The sequence below is a fragment of the Bactrocera dorsalis genome, chromosome 5 (assembly GCF_023373825.1).
Source record: "Bactrocera dorsalis isolate Fly_Bdor chromosome 5, ASM2337382v1, whole genome shotgun sequence".
NCBI lineage: Eukaryota > Metazoa > Arthropoda > Insecta > Diptera > Tephritidae > Bactrocera > Bactrocera dorsalis.
The window spans coordinates 56,650,112-56,668,513 of record NC_064307.1 but is presented as its reverse complement, the minus strand read 5'-3'; the positions used below and the strand labels follow the sequence as shown (position 1 = coordinate 56,668,513).

Here is an 18,402-nt window from a genome sequence, read left to right as displayed (position 1 = left end):
TTGTTTTTCATTTAATAAAATTAATAAAGTCCTCCTCAGGTATGACGAAATCCACCCGAAAAACGACGATTGCTAATAACTTCGGTTGCTATTGATAAATGTACGTGGTTCAATTTCATTTGAGTCATTGCGCACTGTGAATAGTAGAGTGTGTGTAACTTTTTGAGAAGCATGCAAGCAATTACAATTGCTGGAACATGATAATCAATGGAAACGATGGACGATTCGATAGCCACTGCGCATGTCACTGAAGTTCGCACACTTTTCGCGATGGTCATTTCGACATATCAGCCTTCAAATCCGCGTCAATTTTGGAATACGAACAAAATTACATTGCCGAAGACATTTTACATCGTCTTCGATAAGAATTGGAAATAGGCAAATTTCGGTTCCAGTGGTTTGATATCAATTCCACCTGCTTTTGTCAATTTACTCCAACGAAATATGAACTCATCACGAATGTTTATGCTAAATTTGCCAAATTATCGTAACTACGATTGCATGAGTGCGTGCCAGTTATACGTGGCGTGTTCACGAGTTGGAAAACCATCTTCTCTGTACATTTACGCTTCGGAATAGAAACTAAAAAATGTTGTTTATCAAACTGCGTTACATTGAAAAAAATTTAGAAAAATCGAAAATAAAAGATTTTTAACACAACGTAAATTCAACTTTCTTTTCATTTCAAAACACATAATTTCACGCAGGACAACGTATGCGGGGTCAGCTAGTTATTTTATATATGTATGTAAATATGTAAGTATAATACTTGAAGAAAACAACATGTTTTATTCTGTTTTATTCAATAAAACTTTTGACCTTTTAAGAGTTCATTTTGTACAGGTAATGTCTAATCGCGAAATGTGTTAAGATGTTAAATGTCTTGTTCATAACTTCATATAACAATTTTCACCCTATATCCTTAAGGGGAATGCAAGAATGAAAAATTGAGCCAGCATATACCATATATCAAACGTAAATATATTTGAGAATATTCTGCGAAGTTGATTTTAAAAATAGTTTTGCAGGTCTGAAAGTATTTGGTTCCTCAAACTCTAAACTTAAGGTCAAATATTAAATGAAACACCTCTTCGAAGAAAAGCACAAGAAAGCGTTTATTAAGCAAAAATAAACCCTTTAAACTCGATATATTTGCCTCTGTGAGATCGTCACTTGAAATTAAAAAAGACGACTACAAAAGCTTTTGTCTTGCAGTTTGAAACTATGGAATCGATTATGCGTTGACCTGAGCTACTCGCAAAAATCTCTATGACAACTTCCTGTTTATTAAAATAATCGTTACTAAACACTAATAAGCATTTGAGACTCCAAGTCATTTGGTGTATATCAAAACAGATCGAACTTTCACTCACACAACTTTCAAAATTTTTCTTTGGAAAGAAGAGAAATTTATTTTTTAATACCATATTTAACTACATTTAATTCTAGTAAAATAATCAATATACTTATAGAAGTGCTAATATAAAAATATTTGGAATCATGCCATGCTTCACGGCATCGAACATACGGCTTGTACGAGACCAGCTGGAAAACGCTGCCAAGAGACGGACCAAAACATCGACCACACATCGTTCACACGGGAGCAGCACAAATGTACCCGCTGGCACCACCGCAGATCTAAATGCGTCCTTGAAAGCAGCCATTATCGCAAGTAATGGGCTATACGCCCCAAACGTTGAATAAACGACCGGTGGGACCGAAATCGGGCAGAACTAAAAATCAGACAACACTAACACAAAAGGAGTTGGACCGACTGAAGAATGTATCCAAGGTGGTAACACTAGAAGATCGTTTAGAAGTGTTGAAGCGCCAAGAGGAGGGACGAAAACGCATGGAAAAAGAGACCGAAGAGCTGCGCATGCGCTTCAAGAAGATTGACGATGCCCGACAGAAAGCTTTGAAAGAAAATGCTGTAAAAGAAGATCTCTTTGGGGCGAGCGAAAAAATGAAGGTTTTAGAGCGTGCATTTCTAGCTTGTAGAAAGAATTTTTTTCACATCTAATTTGCGCCAAATGACTTATTTTTATTTCCGTACGAAAAAATAAACTAAGAGGTCACCATTTTTTGACACCTAACGAGGCGGTTGATGCGTTCAGAACGCATGTTTTGGAGATACCTCAATCTGAGTGGCAAAAGTGTTTCGGCAATTGGTTCAAATGCATACAAAAGTGAATAAATCTTAATGGAGAATATTTTGAAAAACCATGAAGCGATTGTCGCTGATTAATATTTGTTTTTATTGTCTAATCTTGAAATATAAAACGCAACCTACGTATATATCCAAACGTATTCCATCTTAAACCACAACAAGACTTTTAACACATCACGTGTATGTGGAGACGTATATATATATATATATGTATATATACGTAAGTGTGTATAAACGTGTATGACTATGTAGTGGTTTGTTAACAGGAAGCTTGTTGGTTTGCCTTGTCGTCTCCTACCATCATTCGGATTGGATTTGTATTCTTTTTGGCCACCAAAGTTCAGCTGACACAGTTTCGGTAATATTTCAAACTATAGCAAACAGTTATGTGAGACATTAGAAATATATGTAACTCTTAAAACCCTGGACACGTTTTGTAGACATAATATTTTGGATATTCTTACTATAAATTTAAATTAACTATGTAGCCCCAATAATATCATCTTTAGTAGGTTAAAGTCATAACAATATACATTTTTTTGTGATTATGGCAAGTGCAGGCGGGTTGTTATAAATAGTACTAAAATTGTTACCACAGGATATTATAGAAAGCGTACAAACAGTGCATTGAACGAAAAAATGGGTTCGACCTGTTGCAGGCGAAAATCTTAGCATATAAACCAGGGTAAAATACCTGTCTTTCACGAAAATGACTACCTTTTACCTATCCGGATCAACTGGAACTAGTAGAACACGCATTAGGATTCTCCGAAGTTTACATTGCTCCCATCTTATATACGCTGGATCCACGAGTCTGCCATGCAGTTAAATCTACTTCCTTCAATTATTTCTGTAAGCAGCAGCAGATAAATTATTGGTTTTGGCCAGTGCACTCTCAAAAACTCGAACGATGTTAAGCATTTTGATTTATATATTCGTTTATCCGTTTTTATACTGTTGAAAGTCCTATTTTTCTTGCATTTTTCAAAATATTAGAATTCTGTGGTTTACTGTTTAGTTATTCATGACTAGTTTATTCCACACATTTTTATTTTTATTTTCATTAATAATAACGGCCATAACAGTTCGGCATTCCAACTAGTGGAGATCACACCGCTCACATCTAGCCGTTCATTTATATAACTGATCCCCATCCCCCTAAAGCCCCTGATATCTGAGTACATTGGACATTCTGCTATGACATGTACCCAATCCTCATTGCGTGCTCCACACACACATTCGGTTGTTTCTGATAGATTCCTTCTATGTAAGAATGCATTCAGGGGCCCATGCCGTGTAAGTAGGAAGCCCGAGCTCAGACAGCATCAGAAGTCGGGGTTTCCTTCCACAAACCTGACATTCTGGATGTATTGGTAAGTCACTCGACCCTTACGACCATTATCCCAACGGTTTTGCCACTTATTCCTAACCTTTTCATCTAGAAGCCTCTTGCTTCCTAGATATCCCTCCCACTCTGCATCATTGTTAGAAATCCAATCATTCTGGAAAAATGACACACTCAAACCCCTCCTTAACCTGAATGCAACAGCTCGCTGTATGACAATCAGATCAAGCGGGGGAGCTTTTAACAGCACCTGCATTTCATTTGTTGAGACGGTGCGACAAGCAAGCAAGCAAATATACCAAGAACATATTTGTTGACATTCTCCCTAACAGCATTCTGGACATTCTGCGTCCTCTTCTGAAGCCGTATTGTCTATCTGACCACATAACGCTCGTGAGCTCCTGAAGCCGTTCCACCATTACTCTTTCCAGCACTTTTCCAAGTACTGGAAGGAGACTGATGCCCCGATAAGAACGAGGATCGCTCCTGATCTTATCAGGGGACTTCAGGAGAGAGACAATCCTAGCTTTTTTCCACTCACGTGGAAAATATCCCTCCCAGACGCACTTATCATAAATAGCCTCCAGGTATTATAAATTTGTTCGGGACATATGCCAATTTCCTGAGATTTAAATAAAGCGTATTCCATGACTTTTTTTATATTTTGATGCCATCCACCGTTGCCAAAAAACCTTGATCTGTCCTTGCTTAATTTGACATGAAGCTACTTAGCTTTATCTTTTAAAATCAATCCGTTGATCTGGTAATTCTTGATGCGTTGTAATATAAACCATTTGTAAAGTGCTTTTTCCAGTTTCGGAAGTTCTGAAACACGAATCGTTTTACGTTTTCCAGGACCCGATAGCGTATTGTTAATAGTACATTCTAAAATTTTTGACTGCACTAATAATTTAGTCTTTATTACTAAGCACAAAACATTTAATTTTCGTCCCATTACCATATGCAAAAAAATACGCATCTAACAACAACAGTGCACGCCTCGGCCGTTGCATAACATCCAGCTGGATACTGAGGTGGACCTGTTATTAAACAACAGTACGAATATGTATGTATGTCGTATATCGTCGGCTTAACGTGCAAAGGTGCTAAGTCCACTTATGGTCAAAATTGATATTTTGAAGAGATTCGATAGATAAATATAAAACACATCAGCTACAAAAAAAAAAAATTGGTTTACTTTATTTTAAAGCTATTTTGGGCAGTGGTGTGCAAAAGTGCTAAGTCCGCAACTGTCAAATCGCCCGGGCTAAGTCCACATGACAATGTGATTGCTACCTAAAGTGTGCTTTGTCTTTTTTGCTAGGTAACACGGCATAGCTGCTGTGTTATTCGACACTTCGCTTAGATGTTTTTTTTTTGACGAAGCGGCAATCGTGCTCCCGAACGACTAGAAAAATGTGTTAGAAAAAAAGTATATAAGCGCGACGAACAAGCTTAAGATTTACGTAAGTGAAATAGTTATAATTATAAAGTGCTAAAGTAGTTATTCAAATAATTTCAATAAAAACTGTATTTATTTTTTTATTTTTAGGATGAATTTCAATTCAATGGATAGTGATAAAAGCAGTAACGAGCATTGCAGCGATTATGGCAATGACGCAGATGATGGTGTTTTAGGACTGGTGCCTTATGGCTTTAATAGCGATTCGGATGAATCACTTGACCTTCCTTCTAAGTCACAAACGCGCAAAAGAAGAGGAAAAATGGTTAATCCAGCTGGGTTCGCAGCAAAAAATAAAAAAACAGAGAGAGAGAGAAATGGGAAACTTTATCTGGGGAAAAAGAAAGAGAATGGCCTGTGGAATCATCGAAGAGTTAGAAATGCAAAAGTCATTGGAGAGCGATGTAGCTGTAAAAACGCCACTAGTTCTGCTGCTCTCCACTGTGCAAAAATTACTGAAGACCAAAGACAAGCATTGTTTAAACAATTCTGGCAAATGGACTGGAAAGAGAAACAGACTTATGTAAATACATTGATTCAAGTAACAACTCCTGCAAGAATGCGAAATCGCAAAGATAAACACAAGAGCAGAAGGAGTCGAACATTTCAATACCATGTAAGAGTCGAGCAAAAAAGTGTTAAAGTTTGCAGAAAATTCTTCTTGAACACTCTTAGCATTGGCAGACGTACGGTGCTAAATTGGGTTAAGCAGCCTACGATTTCAAGAAACACTACACAGAACGCACGACAACAAAATTGTAGCATTGCACGCGAATCTCTAAATTCGTTTTTCAATTCTCTGCCAACCATGGAATCACATTACTGCCGTGCAACAACTCAAAAAAAATATCTTTTGCCAGAATGGTCGTCAAAAAAACAACTCTTCGAATTTTACGTAGAGGATTGGTGTAATGCACATGGAAAACCCCCACTCTCTATTTCAGCATTTTATAACGCCTTTGCGGATCAAAAGCTCGGTCTATTCTTCCCTAAAAAAGATCAGTGTGAAATTTGTGCGCGACATACTGTGGGAGATATTTTGGATGACGTCTAGAATCTTCACCAGGCAAAAAAACATGAAGCTAGGGAAGAGAAACAAAAGGAAAAAATCGAAGAAACCTTCGTGTTTACTATTGATCTGCAAGCGGTCTTAATGGCACCAAAATCCCAAGTAAGCAGCCTTTATTACCGCACGAAGTTGCAAGTCCACAATTTGGTGTTTTACAATTTGATAAATCATGATGCTTATTGCTTCATATGGAACGAAGTAGAAGGCGGATTATCTGCCGAAGAATTTGCTAGCATTTGGGTGTACTTCATCGAGAATAAAATAATTCCAAATCTTACCGAGAATGCAGCTGCTACGAAAATTATTCTTTATAGTGATGGATGTACGTACCAGAATAGGAATGTTTCTATGAGTAACGCTTTGCTCAATACATCTATTAAACATGGCGTAATAATTGAGCAAAAAATACTAGAAACGGGGCACACCCAAATGGAAGCTGATAGCGTACATTCAGTTATCGAGCGTGTTATTAAACACCGAATTGTTAATGTACCAGCAGAGTATATTCAAATATGTCAGAATGCTCGAAAGAAACCTGCACCTTATATGGTAGAGTATTTGGATCATACTTTTTTCAAATGTTTCAAGGGCATACAATTTTTAAAAACAATTCGTCCTGGTCGCGGAAAGGGTGAATCAAAAGTCACCGATATTCGTGCGATTAAATACACACCGGAAAGGGAAATATTTTATAAATTGCGTTTCCCGAGCCATGGAGCTATTTACAACAAAGAGTGGACAGAAGTGTTGTGCCAACGGATTGGTTTTGGCTTCATCAAGAAAGAAGAAAATTAACAGCAAGAAAATACGCAGATTTGCAATATTTAAAAACTTCTTTGCCAAGAGACTACCATCAATATTATGACGACCTGCCACATGAGTGATATCTTCTTATTTTTTAATATATTTTTTTGTTTTGCTTAATTTATAATTTCCAAACAGCAATGAATTAAGACTGAACTGATATATTAACTTTTTGTGATACCTTAAAGTTTAAGGCTTAAACAAAGATTTTCCATTTAAGTACTTATGTATTACTTTAAACGACAGCAACGAAGTAAGACTGTATAATATTTTTTTGTGATAATAAAATACGCCATTTGCAAAAAAAACTGCAATATTTCTTTTTCGAAAATGTGCTAAGTCCAATACATCCAAGTGCAAATAACTCCAGAAAATATGCTAAGTCCAAAAAAGGCCTATATAAAGGCGCTCATTAAATTTTTTATTATATTTTTTTTTTGTACTTAAATGAAATATCACAGTTGACAAAACTGCGTTAGAAAAATAAAAAAAAATTTTGAACTTCAATTTTTATTCAGTTTTTTTGTTTTATTTAATAATTCAAAAATGCCACTTAGCACCTTTGCACGTTAAGCCGACGATATATACCGGTGAGAAAACATTGTAAATATTTAATATTAATTGTTACCTGATCACTCTGCATACCTACCACTGCATTACTCGTTATTATAATTTCTCATTTCCCTTTATCCTTTAATATGTTTATACATACATACATGTGAGAACAATTAGCTTAGCATTGCCTAAGTCTATCGTTATAGTTCTAGCAGAGATAAGGAGATGTCCAACTCCTTTCCCATTGGAAGGAAAACCTCCTGAACTTTGACTGCTGATCGAGTTCAGGAGGTTTTGACGTTTAGCAATTGCCAGATTGCAATCTTAACAAACAACAAGTAAGGAAGGGCTAAGTTCGGGTGTCACCGAACATTTTATACTCTCGCATGATAAAGTGATAATCGAGATTTCATTATCCGTCATTTACATATTTTTTTATTTTGCTGTAAAATTAATTAGATTAGTAGTTCCTGAGATATTTCGGTTCATATGTGGGCGACGCCACGCCCATTTTCAATTTTTAAAAAAAGCCTTCGTGCAGCTTCCTTCTGCCATTTCTTCCGTAAAAATTTGTGTTTCTGACGTTTTTTGTTAGTCGATTAACGCACTTTTAGTGATTTTCAACATAACCTTTGTATGGGAGGTGGGCGTGGTTATTATCCGATTTCTTTAATTTTTCAACTGTGTATGGAAATGCCGGAAGGAAACGACTCTATAGAGTTTGGTTGACATAGCTATAGTAGTTTCCGAGATGTATACAAAAAACTTAATAGGAAGCGGGGCCACACCTACTTTTCCAAAAAAATTACGTTCAAATATGCCCCTCCCTAATGCGATCCTTTGTGCCAAATTTCACTTTAATATCTTTATTTATGGCTTAGCCAAGAAATACGTGTACCAAGTTTCATCATGATATCTCAATTTTTACTCAAGTTACAGCTTGCACGGACGGACGGACAGACGGACGGATGGACAGACAGACATCCGGATTTCAACTCTACTCGTCACCCTGATCACTTTGGTATATATAACCCTATATCTGACTCTTTTAGTTTTAGGACTTACAAACAACCGTTATGTGAATAAAACTATAATAATCTCCTTAGCGGAGGGATTTGTTGCCTCGCTCTACACCACTACATATAATGTAAAACAACGATAACTAAAGAAAAGACGAAATATAAATATATTTGATGAAATGTTTTTTTCGTGTTATGCATCATAGTATTAATTTTCAATGGAAAATTATTAAAAACGTTTACCAATTGAGAGCTAACAAGCTTAATGCCCTTATTAAGTATTGAATTTTCAAAAGTCAGTTATTTTAATATAGCATAAACATATTTAAATAGTTTCTCCATATATTAAATGACCACTATATAATAATTTTCAATCATAATAAATGTTGGGTGTTTTAATTTAAATACCCAAAAATTATTATTTTGTCTGATCTGGCTATATATATTTTGAGGCGCTCTCACACTGGAATAAGTTTGACATCCCCTTACCCTGGTTCTAGTTCGCATTTTATATTCGATACCTGCAGACGCAAGGGTATTTCTCCTGGTAAACCACCAGCCACGTAACTTTCCATTCGTTGTCTGTTATATATTTAAGTTTTATTAAAAATATATATTGATGTTGTTTATATCGCTATTCGAAGCTATAAAAAAAGCTTGGTAACTCAACACTTCATATAATTACTTAAAAACTACACAAAGAAGACGGGAAGCACGGACTTGGTTATTCATTGGTTAATCGGCATTTATTCAAATTGATTCTTACATCCTTTAAAGTAGTTAAGTTTTTAATAAGGTCAGAAACGGTTTTTAAGCAAGACTGGATACAAAAAAAAAGAAGCTCGATGTATGCGTGACAGCTGAGTTGAGGCAAAATGAACCTTAATGACCTGATTTCTATGTGCCTCTTCTGAGCCCCAAATCGATCAATTTCTAAAGTGTATGGTTAATAGTGATGAAAAGTGAGTCATTTACAAACTTATTTCTGTCCTAAGCTCGGGCCAGGAGATTTCTTCTCTTTTCAATACTTTAAGGTACACTAAAAGCAAAGTTTTGTCAGAAAAAATTCGAATTTGATATCAATATGTTATGCGATGTACATGTGAAAACCTACAAATGCCTGGTTTTGACACCAAACAAATTTGTAGCAAATAAAGTTGAATATTTTTGTAAACACGTTACATTCTTTTTTGAACTTTCTACTTACAATGTTGAGAATGCAATATAGAAGAGATGAAGGTTTGCGCAAAGCTTTGTAGAAAACACTTTAGAAAGCAAATGGATGCTCAATTGTGTCAGGTGCAGACAACAGCCAATTTTTAATAATATGGATAATAAAAAATTGCAGCCAATTCATAATTTTTTTTTGGTATTTTGTTCAATCAAAACCGAATTTAATTAAAATACTTAAGTTATAACCTTCTGAATTGTCGGCGGCTTTTACTCATGCAACTGGTAACGAAGTGTGCCACAGAAACAAGTATAATAAGTAAGAAAGGACTAAGTCCGGGTGCAGCCGAACATTTTATACACTTGCAACTTGCAAGAATCAAAACCAGGAAAAGACCTTAAGGTGCAAAATATCAACCTGAGGACCGGAATTGAAGCAATAATATATATACTTATACTATATATAATTGATACTGACCACCATATTTGATATAATGATTTTTAAGGTACCGAAAATATTTATATAGGGCACTAAAAATAAATTTGAGTAATTTATGTATTCATTTTACATAGTTTTGGGTTTAAAGTATATTGTAATCAATATTATACGTTCAGTTAATTTTGTCCAAAGTTGGAAAATTTTATATTAGATGTATAGAAGATAGTGTTGACCCAATTTTATCTATATTTTGCTCTTATAGTAGTTTTGAACAGGGCCCTTATATGAGGAGTGAGAGCGGTTATGATCCGCTTTCATTCATTTTCACATCATCGGTATATCTATCTAGCCCGATAAGAAACCAGCCGACTTTTACTGATCATTTACAGGTTCCTGCTGAAGTGTTGGGTCTTATTAAAGAAAGAAGAAGATTAAGAAAAGCCTGGCAACTAAATAGATACCCAGCTGAAAAGAGAGCACTTAATAAAGCAACCAAGCTACTAAAATTAAAGCTATCCGAACTGAAGAATGAATCCTTCAGTTTGTTTATTAAAAACCTTGAACCCACGAAAAACGATGAGCACAGACTCTGGAAAGCTGCCAAGTACCTTAAACGACCAACCAAACGAAACGCAACAGTTAGGGACTCAAATGGGGTATTTTGCAGGAGTGATGAAGCCAAAACAGAGGCCTTTGCTAAACACCTCTACCAAACTTTTCAACCTAATTCCATAGGTACTAGTAGTGATGAAACAGAGATACTTAACTTCTTAGAATCTCCACGTCAAATGGACCTCCCCATTAGCAAGATATCAAATAGCGAAGTTGCTATGGAAGTACGTAGATTAAATAATAGTAAAACACCCGGCTACGACTATATTGATAGTAAAGTTGTTAAAATTCTTCCGGAAAAAGCTATTGAGTTTCTCACATTAATATACAATGCTATTTTAAATATAAATCATTACCCCACACAATGGAAATGTGCTACTGTGGTCATGATCCCAAAACCAAATAAGCCTGAAAGCTGTCAGTCATATCGTCCTATTAGCTTACTGGTAACATTTTCGAAAATATTCGAAAGAATATTTTTGCAAAGAATGTTACCAGTAATTGAGGATCAAAAAATCATACCTGAACATCAGTTTGGGTTCAGAATAAGACACGGTACGCCAGAGCAATGCCATAGGGTGGCAAATGTAATTACAAATGCGCTGGAAGAAAAAAAATACTGTTCTGCAGCCTTCTTAGACGTTCAACAAGCTTTTGACAGGGTATGGCATCCAGGACTCCTCTTCAAAATAAAAAGTTTAATGCCAGCACATTACTATTTAGTGCTTAAATCTTATTTAAGTGACAGACACTTTTATGTAAGGCACCGCGATGCCTCATCAGAAATCTACAGCATTAATGCTAGTGTACCGCAGGGTAGTGTTTTGGGTCCAGTCCTGTACACAATATTTACATCAGATATGCCCACAATACGAGAAATAGAGGTAGCAACTTTCGCTGATGACACAGCGTTTATCGCTTCTAGTGGTACCCCTCTAGAAGGTTCGTCTCTACTTCAAAACCAACTGAATATGCTGGAAGTTTGGCTCAACAAATGGAAAATAAAGGTTAACTCTGAAAAGTCTACACATGTCACATTTGCATTAAGAAAAGAGGAGTGTCCTGCTGTATTTTTAAATAATAAGCAGATTCCTACTAGGGACAAAGTTAAATATTTAGGGATGCATCTAGATCGACGTCTTACATGGAAAAGTCATATTCAGGCTAAACAACAACAATTAAAAATCAAAACTAAACGCATGTACTGGTTGCTCGGTCGAAAGTCTCAACTTAGCATAGAAAATAAAATACGGCTCTACAAAGCTATTCTCAAACCCATATGGACATACGGCATACAGCTTTGGGGTACTGCCAGTAAGTCCAATGTGGAGATTTTGCAACGTTACCAATCAAAAACATTGCGGTCACTTATTAACGCCCCATGGTTTGTTACCAATGAAGGTATCCATAACGACCTAGGTATTCCCTTTATAAAAAATGAGATCCCAAAATACAGTGCTAGATATCTTGCACGTCTCTCAAACCATATAAACCCAATTGCTGTTTGTCTGTTAGATACAACTTATGAAACTATACGGCTAAAACGTTCTCATATCTTAGATTTACCATTTCTCTAAAACTCTCTTAGATTTAAGTCTGGCAAAAAAATGAAGTTTTGATGGCTGTATTTAATAACCTAAGTTAATTTTATTTTACTTATGTATATTAAAAAAAAAATAAAGTAATCCTTTATGTAGATTTGCTCAAGCATTGCTCTGCCATTACTTACTAGATCTAATTTACTGAATATCTTAATGTAGATAGATTGTAAATAAAGTAAATAATTTTTTTTTTTTTTTTTTGTTTTCAATATCTTTTTATTTATTGAATCTGCTTTTTGTGTGTTTAAAGCCTAACAATAAGTAATAAAATCTTAAACCTATTTAAAAACTAGACACGCTCAAGCAAATGATTGAGGTGTTTTGGTGATACATTGCTCCTCAGTACGCGGGCATATCTCTTCTTTTAAGGCGTGTTTCATTGCAGGAATGTACCAAAGCATTAGCCAAAGGGTTTGGGTGATCACGGAGTTTACATATATATTTAATTCTGCTGTCTTCTACTTCTTTTCTTACCATAGAAATACCAAGGTCTTTATGGATATTCTCATTACGCATGTACCATGGTGAACACGTGATTGATCTAAGCATTTTTGATTGGAACCTTTGTATTATGTCTATATTAGTTGCACAGGTCGTACCCCACAGTTGAATGCCATACATCCAAATCGGCTTTATGACCGCATTATATAAAAGCACTTTGTTGTCTAGGCTAAGTTTGGAGTTTTTATTTAATAGCCAATTTAAATTTGCAGCTCTTATCTTCATGCAAGTTATTTTACTAGATATATGTTTTTTCCACGTAAGTCTTCTATCTAGGTGAATACCAAGATAGGTTACTTCATTCGCTTGGGGTACTAAAATATTGTTAATTTTTATTGCCGGACACATTTTTGGTCTAAGCGAAAATGTAACATGCTTACACTTTTGTTCATTTACCTTTATACGCCAGTTAGCTAGCCATTCTTCGACAAACTTTAAGTGCTCGGCTAATATTCTTGATGCTATTATGTGGCATTTGTTACGGCTCACTATAGCTGTGTCGTCCGCAAAAGTAGAAGTTAATACATTGTTAGCTGTTGGAAGATCTGCTGTATATATGATGTATAGTGTTGGGCCTAGAACACTGCCCTGGGGTACACCAGCCCTTATGTGTCTTTCATCAGATATGAAATCTCCCACTTTTACCATAAATTTTCTATTTTTTAAATACGATTCCAATGTTTTATATAATTTTGAAGGCAGAATATTTTTAATCTTGTATAAAAGGCCCTCATGCCATACCTTATCAAACGCCTGAGCCACGTCTAGAAATATAGCTGAACAGTACTCCCTGTGCTCAAATGCTCTTCTTATTTCGTTAGTAATTCTATTTACTTGCTCAATCGTGCTATGTTTTTCACGAAACCCAAATTGGTGCATTGGTACTATATTATTTTCGTGGAGGAAAGGAGTCATCTTTGATAGTAACAATTTTTCAAATATCTTAGAAAGACAGGGTAGAAGACTGATTGGTCTGTATGAAGACGGCTGTGTTAAGTCTTTCCCAGGTTTGTCTATCAAGATGATCTGCGACTTTTTCCACGAATTTGGATAGTGTCCGAGATTAAGAATTGCATTGAAGAGCAAAGAGAGCACCTTTACGGCAATATTTGGTAACTCAATTAGCATTTTTGGGGTAATATTATCATGTCCAGGTGATTTTTTGGGGTTAAGCTCTTTTATTATTCTAGTAACTTCAGAAGTAGAAGTCCTAATAGACACATGCGACTCTTTTGCGGTATTGGGCAAGGTTGGCAACTCAAAGTTGTTCTTTGGGCAATTGGGTTGAAATACCTTTTCTAGGTGATTTGCAAAGCAATTTGCCTTGTCCTCATCACTACGTGCCCAATTACCATTCAACTGTCTTAGAGGCATGTTAGAATCTACTGGTGGCTTGAAAGACTTTTGTGCTTTCCAAAGAGAATTTTGTTTGCGAGAATTTGGACACAGTTTCTTTATATAATTTTCAGTGTTGTGTTCCTCTTCGCATTTAAGCGCTTTTTTTAACTTTCGTACAGCAGATTTCAGTTGAAGCAAAGTTGAAGGGGATCGACTTAACTGCCATTCCCGCCTAGCTCGCCTTTTCTCATTTACAAGTTTCTCTATTTCATTATTGGTGATCTTTCTAAAACCAACTGGTTTGTTATTTCTTTTTGGTGTTGCCAATACAGCTGCATTAGTTATTACGTCATTAATTTCTCTTATATTTTCATCAATGTCTCTTCCTGTATTTATTTTGCAATCAATATTGATGTGGGTGCTGATGTACTTTCTATATTTCAACCAGTTAGTTTTATGTGATGTTAGAGTAACTTTTGGCTCAAATATCATGGGCTGTTCGTATAACTTTATTAGTACAGGAGAATGATCAGATGATAAGTCTGTACATGTATCAGCTGTCATAAGCGATCTATCTATATTTTTGACTACAGCAAAATCTATTAAGTCTGGTATTTTTCTTCTATCACTGGGCCAGTATGTCGGCTTACCAGGAGATATTATATCCAACTTATTATTCTTATTCATAATAGTGTAGTACAACTGTCGTCCTTTCGGATTAATAAGACGTGAGCCCCAGTACGTGTGTTTTGCGTTATAATCTCCACCTGCTAGAAATTTTTGACCTAGTGTTCCAAAAAAGTCTTTAAATTCGATTTCTGTAATTTTAAAACGAGGTGGACAGTATATAGCAGTAAGGTTTAAGTCACAACCCCGGTTTTTGAGTGAAATTGTTGTAGCTTGTAACTGTGGAGTAGCATGCGATTCTAGGGCATAGTGGTTTAAACGATTTCTAATCAACACTGCCGTGCCACCATGCGCTTTTCCATCTGGATGATTTGTGACATAGACTCTAAATCCCGGAATATTGAAATTATTTTTATTTGTTAAATGAGTTTCTGATATAAGCATTACATCAATATTCTTTTCAGACAGAAATCTGATAATCTCTAATTTATGTTGGTTAACACCGTTGGCATTCCATATACAGATATTTAGTAAGCTCATTTTTTACTTAATAAATTTTGCAGCATTTGATTTTGTGATTTTATTAAATCTTGGATCATGTTTTGCATGGTAGACATAAATTGTGTCATACACTGTGTAAGATTTATAATCATAGTTTCAATACCTCCATTTGGAGGATTTTGCGGCAGTTGCATTTGCACAGTGTTGCCTTTCACCACATTTGCATAGCTTCCTTGCATATTATTACTGATAGAAGTAATAGGATTTGAACTTTTCTCTGAGGTTGCTATAATTTCATTACGGGGTGTTTGTAACATTTGGTTACGACGTGCTTGAATGCCCTGTGACAACTTCGATTTCAAATCTTTATATACTGGACAACCCCTGTAGTTAGCAGTGTGATTTCCTCCACAATTGCTGCATTTTTTATTTAATTCTTCTTTCTTAAGGGTGCATTTCGAAGTGGGATGTAAATCACCACATACCACACAAACACTGCGTAGAGTGCAATATGATTTAGTATGCCCATATTCTTGGCAGTTAGTACATTGTACCGGACCATTTCTTTTATGTGGTTCTTCCACAGTTACTCTGCGATGCAGCAAATATTTCAGATTGTATATAGGATGGGTCTCATTTTTTTTTAGTTGATTCGAATTCGGCAACAATTCAATTTTAAACATTGGCTGTGGTACTTTGTTTCTATTAAATATATTTACAACTGTTTTAATTCCAAAACCACATTCCTCCAATGCTTCTTTCACTTCACTAGAGTCTACGGCGGACTCTATGCCCTTGATTACAACAACTAGGCCCTTAGAGCTCTTCAGTTGATACGAATAATAATTTTTGTTTTTATTCGACAAAAATTTAACGATTTCCATGAAACTTTTTTCAGTGTAGGACTGAATTTTTGTTTCGTCTATATTGCCTTTTTTCAAAGGCACTATATGAAAATTGTTAGTGCCAACAATTTCACTTAAATTCGCAACAAGAGTATTACTGCTACGCTCGCGCAAATATATCGGAGGTGGTTTGGCATGAACGACTGTGGTGGTACCCTTCGCATCGTCGTCTGAACCATTGCTTAGTATGGCAAATCTGTTGCCATTTAAAACTTCCGTTTTGTTTTTATTTGGTGTGCTGCCTTGAAATTTTTTAGGATTGACCGCTGATTTAGAAGGACTTAATTTCCTCTTTATATTGACGTAGCGGTCAATGCCTGTTTGTACAGACGGGCTTTTTTTTGTTGGTACACTCTCACCTTGCCTTGTGATTTTCTTCGTTGCCTGCTCGTTTGTTGGTACCTGCAGGCTGGTTGGTGTCAGGGCATTTGTTATTGCCCGATTGTTGTTTTCGGCTGCTACTGCTGACTGCGTTCTTTGCTTCGATTCCTTTTCAGCTGATCGCCGCGATGACTCATCATCGCCGTTACACTTTTTATTTGCAGTAGTTGTGATTGTTGTTGGGTCGACAAAGCTGAAGTAGGCATTTAAGGAATGCCTACGGCCTTGCTGATGAGGCTGCGAAGCACTCATTATTGTTTGTTTGATTTTTGTTTTGTTTTTTGTTTTCACTTGTTGATTCGTGCACTAATTGTTTATGTTTATTATTATTAATTTGTGTGCACTGTTTTAAATGTTTGTTTACAATTTATAAATTGTTTTTTTGTTTTACTTTGGTTTTATGATTAATTTTTTTTTGTAAAGATTGAATTCACGGAGCGAGTTAAATAACACGTCCGTACCCTTTGAACACTCTCTTTAGAAAAAAAAAGTAAATAATAAAAAAAAAAAAACATCATCCGTAGGTGTTCTTATAGGATTTAACTTGAGCGAACTCGGTTTGAGCGATGACACTTTTACAAAAATTTTAGCCCACAGGTACCCCTTGCTATTGCGATCCTCTGCGCCTAATGCAGTTCTATATCTATATAGTTTTCCTTTAATGCCATTTATGAGCGTGGTAGTGATCCACGTTACGCGCAGATTTAATTACAAATGCAAAGTAAGCAATTTTGCTGCTCAGGCGGATGCTGTCAATGGTGGCGCCCTCGCCTCATACTACCGTTGGCTCTGTGCACATTCATCATCATTTAATTTGGTGCATATAAGCGAAAACGCAAAGCTGCACCGTCAGTAACGAGATGATGCGCCATCATTGATGAGGTGCAGAGATAAAATACGAAATAGCACGAGAAGAGAGTGTGAAAACACGAACATACAGGATGGAAGGGGTGTTATTACGGACGATAACTTTGCGAAGCTGGTCGCTGTGTGATGGAAAGATATCCATCCATATGAGTTCGTTTTGTATTCATTAAACTTTGGAAATACCTGAATTCAACATCGCGATTTCTTGGTTTGTTTTTTGGTAACTTTTTAAAAATAGTTTGTCTTAGCGCTTGTCTCTTGTGAGAAGCTTTTTGAAATGAGGTGATTCTTTTTAAGATATTTTGTATAAATGTATAATTTAGCTTTGAAATAAAGAAGATATTCTATATATAAATCAGTTAGTTTTATTGAAATTTTTCGGTGTTGAAGTGCAAGAAGATATTTTTGGTAACCACAATGTGTTGAAGAACTCAATACCAACTTCATAAATGCTTAACATTAAAAATGAACCCATCACAAGCAATACCTTCTGATTTCACGAATTAAAGAGGGCATTTATTTTGAATTACATTCCATATTGAATTACAAAAAGAGAAATACCTTACGATGTAAAACGTCAACCAGAGAATCGGAGTCTAAGCAATTTTATATACACATACATAGACCATATATAGCTTATACACTGACCTACATACACATATTGGGTTCTCAAAAATGTCTTGCGGTATTTTTATTGAATTATTTTTTTTTTTATTGAAATTGAAATGAATTTTTGATGACCCAGCTCTTGACCGATGCTACGGCTGCTACTATGCCGGTCTCTTTCGACCAATTCAGCGATTTTATCGCAATTTTCGACGGCAGGCCTTCCGGAGCGTGGCGCATCTTCGACCACCTCTATACCAGAACGAAAACGTTGAAACCATCGTTGCGCGGTGGAAATGGAAACTGTATCGGGTCCATAAACTTCACAAATTTTATTGGCGGCTTGAGATGCATTTTTGCCTTTATCGTAGTAGTACTGTAAAATATTCCGTATTTTCTCTTTATTTTGCTCCATGTTTGCGACGCTATA

The 18,402-nt window shown here is 35.8% G+C and overlaps 1 protein-coding gene across 1 annotated transcript; it reads right to left on the bottom strand.

Moving 5' to 3' along the window:
- Positions 1-6,354: 6,354 nt before the first annotated feature.
- Positions 6,355-17,157, bottom strand: LOC125778899 (uncharacterized). Its single transcript, XM_049458513.1, has 2 exons — positions 16,250-17,157; positions 6,355-6,419 (listed from the first exon to the last, which is right to left on the bottom strand). The coding sequence occupies exons 1-2, from the start codon at positions 16,749-16,751 to the stop codon at positions 6,355-6,357; spliced, it is 567 nt and encodes a 188-aa protein (XP_049314470.1). The 5' UTR covers positions 16,752-17,157.
- Between the last annotated feature and the right edge of the window lie 1,245 nt (positions 17,158-18,402).